The following is a 10,677-nucleotide window of genomic DNA, read 5'->3' on the forward strand; positions in this document are numbered from 1 at the left end:
CCTTTATTCTTAGCACTTTGGGAGGCCAAGGTCAGGAGTTTGAGACTAGCCTGAGCAACATAGCAAGACCCTATATCTCTATAAAAAAATAAAAAATTGGGGTGGTGCCTGTGGCTCAATAAGTAGGGCGCTGCCCCCATATACCAAGGGTGGTGGGTTCGAACCCGGCCCCAGCCAAAATGCAACAGAAAAATAGCTGGGCACTGTGGCGGGCGCCTGTAGTCCCAGCTTCTCGGGAGGCTGAGGCAAGAGAATCGCCTAAGTCCAGGAGTTGGAGGTTGCTGTGAGCTGTGATGTCACAGCACTCTACTGAGGGCAGTAATGTGAGATTCTGTCTCAAAAATAAATAAATAAATAAATAAATAATAAATAACAATAAAAAATTGGCCAGGTGTGGTAGTGTCCCAACTTCTTGGGAGGCTGATGGAGGAGCGTCACTTGAGCCCAAGAGTTTGAGGTTGGAGTGAGCTATGATACACAACCACAGTCTAGCCCTGGCAATAGAGCAAGACCCTATCTCCAAAAACCCAAACAAAACCATATACATAGGCAAGGAAATGCAAGAGAATATATAATAATAAACATAGTTTTTAATATTAAGGGTTTAGATTAATGGGTAAAACTTTTAAATACTGCTACCGTATTTTAAAAATTCAACTATATTTATTGTAGGATTTCGTTTGTATAAAGTAAAGAAATAGGTAAAACCAATCCATGGCATAAGAAGTCAAGATATTACTTATCTTTGGGAAGAAAGGTAGCAATCAGGAAGGGTGGTGAGGGGAGGATGCTCTGGGATGTGGCTAATGTTTTATTTCTTGATCTGGGTGCTGGTTACACAGGTGTGTTCATTTTGTGAAAATTCAAACTATACAGTTAGAATTTGCAAACTTTCCTGCATGAATGCAATACTTCAAATTAAAAAGTTTAAAATGTAGACACATTGGCTCACGCCAACACCTGTAATCCTAGCACTCTGGGAGGCTGAGGCGGGTGGATTGCCTGAACTCACAGGTCTGAGACCAGCCTGAGCCAGAGCGAGACCTCATCTCCAAAACAGATGGGTGCTGTGGTGGGCACCTGTAGTCCCAGCTACTCAGGAGGCTGAGGCAAGAGAATCGCTTGAGCCCAAGAGTTTGAGCTTACTGTGAGTTATGACACCACGGTACTCTACCAAGGTCAACAAAGTGATAGTCTGTGTCAAAAAAAAAAAATAAAAAGTTTCAAATGTAATTTAAAAGTTAGTATATCAGACAACTCATTATATAGTTTGCTTTATTAATCATACAGTAAATTACATAATATTAAACTAATGATAAATGTGTAGATATTTTCCAAAGTCATAACTAATAGTCAGTGGTACTCTCATTCTATTAATTCTCATGAAAATGGAAACTGCTAACTAAGTTTTTGGTCTTTAGGCAGCATATCTACTTAAAAAAAGGGAGGAGGAGGGGTTAAGCCTTCCCTAATATTCCTCATCTCTGATAAAATTATCCACTGTCTAGAAGGTGAAGTGGTTCCCACCTATAATCCTAGCACTCTGAGAGGCTGAGGCCAGAGAATTGCTTGAACTCAGGACATGTAGATCAGTCTGAGAAAGAATGAGACCCTGTTTTTACTAAAAATAGAAAAATGAGTTGGGGGTCATGGTAGGCGCCTATAGTCCCGGCTACATGGGAGGCTGAGGCAAGAGGATAGCTTTAGTCCAGGAGCTTGAGGTTGCTCTGAGCTAGGCTAAGGACAAGGCATTCTAGCCTGAGGCAACTGAGACTCTGTCTCAAAAAAAAAAATTTCATTGTCTCACCATTACATGTAGTACACAGCACTTAAGGCAGTATTGTACTATTTATTCTGTATCTTAATAACCAAATTTACAGAAAATTCTATGTCCTAACAGGTTGGCAATCTGTTACAAATGTATATGAAAACTTAGGCTAATGTTTAATCTTTAGGCAGAAGTAAAAAAAAAAAATTCTAATTTCTTTTTTTTTTTGTTTTGAGACAGAGTCTCACTATGTTGCCCTTGGAAAAGTGTCATGATGTCACAGCTCACAGCAACTTCCAACTCTTGGGCTTAAGCGATTCTCTTGCCTCAGCCTCCCAAGTAGCTGGAACTACAGGTACTCGCTACAATGCCTGGCTATTTTGTTGTTGTAGTTGTCATTGTTGTTTTGCAGGCCCAGGCCGGGTTCGAACCTGCCACCTCAGGTTTCTGGTGCATGTGGCTGGAGCTCTAGCTGCTGAGCTACAGGCACTGAGCCGTAATTTCTTAAACTAATTATGTAACACCATTTTAAAAATTAGTATAAAGCTAAAAGACCATCAAGCCCAAATCAATTAATATTTTATAATTTTAACTGCTCTTTTACTTCATTGTTCAATTTCAATATACTATTAACTAAGACTATTTCTAGACACCGAAAATTTTCCAAGGCGTAACAATTTGTTCATCCAACAAACCACAAATGAACATTTTCAACTTACATTTTAGGATTTAAAAATATAAACCATGGGGGCAGTGCCCTGAGGCTTAGTGGATAGGGCGCCAGCCCCATTTACAGAGAGTGGTGGGTTGGAACCCGGCCAGCTAAAACAGCAGTTGCAACTGTAACAAAAAATAGCCGGTAGCGGGTGTTGTGGCAGACTTCTGTAGTCCCAGCTACTTGGGAGGCTGAGGCAAGAGAATTGCTTAAGCCCAAGAGTTGGAGGTTGCTGTGAGCTGTGATGCCACAGAACTCTACAAGGGGCAACAGAGTAAGATTCTGTCTCAAAAAAATAAATGATATAAACCATGAAGTTAAGCAATATTTTTCTTTTCTTTCTTTTTTTGTTGCAGTTTGGCCGGGGCTGGGTTCAAACCTACCACCTTCAGTATATGGGGCCAGAGCCCTACTAACTGAGCCACAGGTGCCACCCCGGCAATATTTTTCTTGAAATCTTCTTTCTTCTCATAGAGATGAAGTGATTATTATATCTTTTAACCCACCATTTTGTGGCTGAATAGATTAAGTCTCCTGGCTTAGGGCTTGACTTTAAGGAGTAAATATATTTTCTGTATTAGATATGAACATTGCTTTGAAAAACATCATTTTCCCAAATGTCCTTCAAATAAAACTAAAGGCTTAATTTTTTTTCAGAATGTTTCTTGTAAAATATCTCTTATCATTGACATAGTAAAATAAAACTGGGAAAGATACAAACATTTACTAAAGATGACAGTTCCAGTGGTTTTGAATTTTTTCTTATACTTACTTGTAATTTCTGCATTTTTTCTTTTTTTTTTTTGTAGTTTTTGGCCAGGGATGGGTTTGAACCTGCCACCTCCGAGATATGGGGCCGGCACCCTTCTCCTTTGATCCACAGGCGCTGCCCATTTCTGTATTTTCTTTAGTTACTACTTTTATAGTCAGAAAAATAATTAAGTTCTTTTTCTTAACAGATCCAATTACTCATATATATATTGAAATAGGGTCTTGCTTTGTTGCACAAGCTGTAGTACAGAGGCACAATGATAGTTCACTGCAGCCTCAAACTCCTGGGCTCAGGCCAGGTGTGGTGGCTTATGCCTATAATACTAGCACTCTGGGAGGCCAAGGTGGGTGCAATGCCTGAGCTCAGCTTGAACAAGAGGAAGACCTCAACCCCATCTCTAAAAAATGGGGCATTGTGGCATTGGGCATTGGGCATTGTGGTGGGACCTTGTAGTCCCAGCTACTTGGGAGGCTGAGGCAAGAGAATCACTTGAGCCTAAGAGTTTGTGGTTGCTGTGAGGTATCACGCTACAATACTCAACTGAGGGCAACAAAGTCAGATTCTGTCTCAAAAAAGCCAAAACAACCTCCTGAGCTCAAGGAATCCTCCCACCTCAGCCTCTGGAGTAGACAGGACTACAGGCATGCATCACCACACCAAGCCAATCACTTACATTGATTATAACAACTTTCAAAATTCTTAGTTTTTCCTATTACAATCCATCATCAATAGAATAGAGGTTGAATCAGATGAATTTTAAGTTGCCTAGTGCTGAGATAAGAAGGCAAGGCATATGGGTAGGCTTTCCAATAGCATGGGATAAAACTGATTCTAGTATATCAATGTTAGGACACCACAGCTAAGAAACACAACTCTAGAAACATTACACTTGTTCACTTTGTTGATTTGTCCCACAATGTCACCGCTTACATATTAAGGAGAATAAAATGTTTTTAGTAATACTGTGAAATTTGGAGTCCTGTTTATCTCATGTCACTCTTACCTTTTCCTGCAGTTTACAGAGACATCCAGTTTTAGATGATAGAAAGTAAAAATTAGCTCAGGCTCAGAAAGTAAAAACCTGCCCTGTCACTCAAGAGGATGGAACAACACACATAGAAAGCAACTGCAAAGTCCACAGGAAATAATGTTTCTCCTTAGGACATTAGCTGTAAAATATCAAAATACTCCCTGTCTTTGAGTAACCATTGTTTCCTTAACTCACTGATGAATAATGTTCTCTAAAATGAGAGAATGTTTGAAACTATACCAGTAAGAATGAAACATTCCATTCTTGCTTGGGGATTAAAGTCATGTAATTAAGTAGTACAATTTCTAAATAGCCTCAATTTACAACCAGATACAGAGCTTCAAAGGAATTTTTGTAGACAAAAATCTGATATTAATCTTTATAGTTTCCAAGAAAACAGAACCCTGGGTCCACTTAACTTTTCAGACCTGATGTTGATTCCTTTGATTTGCTTTTAGCCTATAAAAACAATGTTTCATTTACATTTCACCTAAATTCTACCATTTCTCAAATCCTATAACACTCCATTTTCTTTGGTAAGATGTCTCATGGTTCTTCTGATATAGAGTCTTCCTTGTCTCGACAAGACAATAAACCTGGCTTTGTTGAACTGCAGGTTTGTTCCTGGTGGTCTTTAGTTGATTAGGCCACGATAGATGACATATTAATGATTTCCAAAGAATATTATGACCTGTATTAAGAGAGCAGCCCCAACCAAACGTATAGAGAATAACAGACTGTAAGAAAATCAGCAAATTAAAATACAGCAACAGAGACTTATTGTAAAAAGGATACTAAACAGAAGTACAATGTGTGTTTCAGCTACAAACTGGGCCTGGCTGCTTCCATGGATATAATTCTAGGTGGGGAAAAAGAAAAAGTGGAATCTTTAAATATATATTAAATTTTGGTATCCTAAACCTAAAATGGGATATTTAAACTCTGTGAAATTCCTATTTCACCTGATGTACGTAAGCATGTAATATACTTTGAGTCAATGGCATTCATCAGCAAATAACTTTGATTACTATAAAAGATATTTCTGGGCGGCACCTGTGGCTCAAAGGAATAGGGCACCAGCCCCCTATACTGGAGGTGACGGGTTCAAACCCAGCCCTGGCCAAAAACTGAAAACAAAAAAAGTTATTTCTATATTATTTATTTTCAATTTGTCTTTTGATACTTGTACTATATTTTCAACAACAGAATACATTAAAAAAATACAAAAACTAGAATTCCTCTTTTTTTTTTTTGAGACAGAGTCTCGCTCTGTCACCTTGGGTAGAGTGCCATGGCATCATAGCTCACAGAAACCTCAAACTCTTAGGCTCAAGAGATCCTCTTGCCTTAGCTTCCTGAGTAGCTGGGATCACAGGCGTTTGTCACAATGTCTGGCTAATCTTTCTATTTTTAGTAGAAATGGGGTCTCGCTCTTGCTCAGGCTGGTCTTGAACTGTTGAGCTCTGACGATCCACCTGCTTCCCAGAGTGCTAGGCTTACAAGCGTGAGCCACCATGCCTGGGTGAGAATTTCTATTTTTTTTTTCCAAAAGATCCAATTTACTCATATATATGTTGAAATACGGTCTTGCTATGTTGTCCAAGCTGTTCTGGAACTCCTGGGCTCAAGAAATCCTCCTGCCTCAGATTCATATGCCTCTGCAAACAGCTGAGAAAACTAGTGCATAAGGCATGAGGTACAATAATGTAGACCCTATTAAGACAAGGATCAGTTTTTCCTGTTTATTACTATATCTAATAATAACCCAGTATGGTGTTTAGAAAAAGTAGATACCCAAACACTTGATTAATTATTCTATTCACTTACAGGCTGACTTTCATTCTTAGCCAGCTTAGTCAAAAGCACTCACCAAATGGGATAAGGAACTTCCCATTTTTTATTATTAGATCATAACTGTGTACATTACTGCTTTTATGGGGTACAAAGTACTGATTTTATATACAATTTGGAATGCTTACATAAAACTGGTTAACATAGCTTTCATCTCAGTTATTTAATTGTTGTTAAGACATTGATACTCTACTCTTAATATATCTGACATGTACCCTTGCACAATAGGTGAGGTCCCACCGATTACCCTTCCTCCATCCGACCAACCCCTTCTCCTCTCCTCACCCTCTTCTCTCCTTTCTGGGCTATAATTGTGTTTTATCATTCATATGAAAGTGTGGGTGATGGCTCGGCAACCATAGAACAGTGGTTATGGTATCAGCCACATACACCAGGGGTGGCGGGTTCGAACCCAGCCTGGGCCAGCTAAACAACAAGGACAACTGCAACCAAAAATAGCCAGGTGGTGTGGTGGGTGCCTGTAGTCCCAGCTACTCGGGAGGCTGAGACAAGAGAATCACTTGAGCCCAAGAGTTTGAGGTTGCTGTGAGCTATGATGCCACAGCACTCTCCCAAGGATGACATAGTGAGACTCTGTCTCAAAAACAAAAAGAAAAGAAAAGAAAGTGTGGGTGATTACATATTGTTTTCATAATAGTTCTGAGTACATTGGATACATTTTCTTTCATTCTTGAGATACTTTACTAAGAAGAATTTGATCCAGTTCCATCCACATAAACATAAAAGAGGTAGTCTCCATCATTTTTATGGCTGCATAATATCATAATATTCCATGGTATACACATACCACAATTTGTTAATCCATTCATGGGTCGATGGGCACTTAGGCTGCTTCCATGACTTGGGGATTATGAACTGGGCTGCAATAAACATTCTGGTGCAAATGTCTTTGTTGTAAAATGATTTTTGGTCATCTGGATATATACTTAGTAGAGGAATTGCAGGATCGAATGGCAGGTCTACTTTTATTTCCTCAAGTGTTCTCCAACCTTCTTTCCAGAAGAGATTAATATTAGTTTGCATTCCCACCAGCATTGCAGAAGTGTTCCCTTCTTGCCACATCCATGCCAAGATCTGTAGTTTTGGGATTTTGTTATGTGAGCTAATCTTACTGGAGTTAGATGATATCTCAAAGTGGTTTTGATTTGCATTTCTCTGATGATTAAAGATGATGAGCATTAGCTTGATGCCTGTAGCTCACCGGGCACATACGCCAAAGCTGGTGGGTTTGAGCCTGGCCTGGGCCTGCTAAATGACAATGATAACTGCAACAAAAAAATAGCCAGGCATTGTGGCAGGTTCCTGTAGTCCCGGCTACTTGGGAGGCTGAGGCAAGAGAATTGCTTAAGCCCAAGAGTTTGAGGTTGCTGTGAGCTGTGATTCCATGACACTATACTGAGGGCAACATAGTGAGACTCTGTCTCAAAAAAAAAAAAAAAAAAAAAAAGATGATGAGCATATTTTCATGTGTTTGTAGGCCATGTGCCTGTCTACTTGAGAGAAGCTTCTGTGCAAGTCTCTTTACCACAATGTAATGGGATCACTTGTTTGTTTCTTATTAATTAGTTTGAGTTCTCTGTGGATTCTAGTTATCAGACCTTTGTCAGAAACATAACCTGCAAATATCTTCTATTCTGAGAGCTGTCTGTGTACTTTACTTACTGTGTTCTTGGCTGTGCAGAAGCTTTTTAGATTGATCAGATACCAATAATATATTTTTGGTGTTACTTCAATTGCCCAAGGGGGTCCTCCTCATAAAATAATCTCCCAGGCCAATTTTGTCAAATGATTTCCCTGCACTCTCTTCTAGTATCTTTATAGGTTCATGTCTTAAGTTTAAATCTTTTATCCAGTAAGAATCAATTTTTGTTAATGGTGAAAGGTGAGGGTCCAGTTGCAGTCTTCTACACATCGCCAGCCAATTCACCCAGCACCAGTTGTTAAATAGGGAATCTATCTCCCAATTTATGTTTTTGATAGGCTTATAGGATCAAATGATGATAAGTAGCTGGGTTTATCTCTTGGTTCTCTATTCCGTTCCATACATCTACCTCTGTTTCTGTGCCAATTCATGCTGTTTTGATCATGACAGATTTATAGTACAGTCTGAAGTCTGGTAGCATGATTCCTCCTGTTTCTGAGTAATGCCTTGGCTATTTGAAGGTTTTTCTGATTCCATATAAAACGAAGTACTATTTTTTCTGATCTTTGAAGTACGACAGTGTTGCTTTAATAGGGATTGCATTAAATCTGTAGATTGCTTTGGGAAGTATGGACATTTTATTTTATTTTCTTAGAGACAGAGTATTATTTTATCACCCTCGGTAGAGTACCATGGTATCACAGCTCACAGCAATTTCCAACTCCTGAGCTTAGGCGATTCTCTTGCCTCAGCCTCCCTAGTAGCTGGGACTACAGGTGCCTGCCACTGCGCCCAGCTACTTTTTGTTGCAGTTTGGCAGGGGCCGGCGCCCTACCCACTGAGCCACAGGCACTGCCATGGACATGTTAACAATGTTGATTCTTCCCAGCCACGAGCATGGTATGTTTTTTCTTTTTTTTTGGCCGGGGCTGGGTTTGAACCTGCCACCTCTGGCATTTGGGACTGGCGCCCTACTCCTTGAGCCACAGGCGCCGCCCCCATGGTATGTTTTTTCATTTGTTAACATTTTCAGCTATTTCCTTTCTCAGAGTTTCATAGTTCTTTTTATAAAGATCTTTCACGTCCCTTGTCAGGTAAATTCTCAAGTATTTCATCTTCTTTGGTACTACTGTAACAGAAATAGAGTCCTTCAATAATTTTTCAGCTTGACTATGTTTGGTATATATAAAAGCTACTGATTTGTAAGTATTGACTTTGTATCCTGAGACGCTGCTGTATTCCTTGATCACTTCTAAGAGTTTTGTAGTTGAGCCCCTGGGGTTTTCCAGGTATAAGATCATATTATCTGTGAAGAGTTAGAGTTTGATGTCTTCTGAACCCATTTGGATACCCTTGATTGCCTTCTCTTGCCTGATTGTGATGGCTAAGACTTCCATTACTATGTTGAATAGCAGTGGAGACAATGGCCATCCTTGTCTAGTTCTACATCTGAGTGGAAATGTTTTCAATTTTATTCTATTCAATATGATATTGGCTGTGGGTTTGCTGTAGATGGCCTCAATCAGTTTAAGAAATGACCTGTCTAAACCTATTTTCTTAAGTGTTCCTACCAAGAAATGATGCTGCAAATTATTGAAAGCTTTTTCTACATCAATTGAGAGAATCATATGGTTTTTGTTTTTAATTTTGTTTATACGAACTACACATTTTTTTTTTTTCTTTTTTTTTTTTATTGTTGGGGATTCATTGAGGGTACAATAAGCCAGTTACACTGATTACAATTGTTAGGTAAAGTCCCTCTTGCAATCATGTCCTGCCCCCATAAAGTGTGACACACACTAAGGCCCCACCCCCCTCCCTCCCTCTCTCTTTCTGCTTCCCCCCCCATAACCTTAATTGTCATTAATTGTCCTCATATCAAGATTGAGTACATAGGATTCATGCTTCTCCATTCTTGTGATGCTTTACTAAGAATAATGTCTTCCACGTCCATCCAGGTTAATACGAAGGATGTAAAGTCTCCATTTTTTTTAATGGCTGAATAGTATTCCATGGTATACATATACCACAGCTTGTTAATCCATTCCTGGGTTGGTGGGCATTTAGGCTGTTTCCACATTTTGGCGATTGTAAATTGAGCTGCAATAAACAGTCTAGTACAAGTGTCCTTATGATAAAAGGATTTTTTTCCTTCTGGGTAGATGCCCAGTAATGGGATTGCAGGATCGAATGGGAGGTCTAGCTTGAGTGCTTTGAGGTTTCTCCATACTTCCTTCCAGAAAGGTTGTACTAGTTTGCAGTCCCACCAGCAGTGTAAAAGTGTTCCCTTCTCTCCACATCCACGCCAGCATCTGCAGTTTTGAGATTTTGTGATGTGGGCCATTCTCTCTGGGGTTAGATGATATCTCAGGGATGTTTTGATTTGCATTTCTCTAATATATAGAGATGATGAACATTTTTTCATGTGTTTGTTAGCCATTCGTCTGTCGTCTTTAGAGAAAGTTCTATTCATGTCTCTTGCCCATTGATATAAGGGATTGTTGGCTTTTTTCATGTGGATTAATTTGAGTTCTCTATAGATCCTGGTTATCAAGCTTTTGTCTGATTGAAAATATGCAAATATCCTTTCCCATTGTGTGGGTTGTCTCTTTGCTTTGGTTATCGTCACCTTAGCTGTACAGAAGCTTTTCAGTTTAATGAAGTCCCATTTGTTTATTTTTGTTGTTGTTGCAATTGCCATGGCAGTCTTCTTCATGAAGTCTTTCCCCAGGCCAATATCTTCCAGTGTTTTTCCTATGCTTTCTTTGAGGATTTTTATTGTTTCGTGCCTTAAATTTAAGTCCTTTATCCATCTTGAATCAATTTTTGTGAGTGGGGAAAGGTGTGGGTCCAGTTTCAGTCTTTTACACGCAGACAT

At 39.3% G+C, this 10,677-nt stretch overlaps 1 protein-coding gene across 1 annotated transcript in view; it reads right to left on the reverse strand.

Annotated features, from left to right (window-relative positions):
* The window catches only part of MAGT1 (magnesium transporter 1), a 113,744-nt gene that overhangs the window by 15,991 nt on the left and 87,076 nt on the right, over nucleotides 1-10,677 (reverse strand). The window contains exon 7 of the mRNA XM_053579476.1: nucleotides 5,081-5,144. Within this exon, the coding sequence (XP_053435451.1) occupies nucleotides 5,081-5,144 (64 nt within the window). The remainder of the gene's footprint in view (nucleotides 1-5,080; nucleotides 5,145-10,677) is intronic.

This window comes from Nycticebus coucang, chromosome X (assembly GCF_027406575.1).
Source record: "Nycticebus coucang isolate mNycCou1 chromosome X, mNycCou1.pri, whole genome shotgun sequence".
Lineage (NCBI taxonomy): Eukaryota > Metazoa > Chordata > Mammalia > Primates > Lorisidae > Nycticebus > Nycticebus coucang.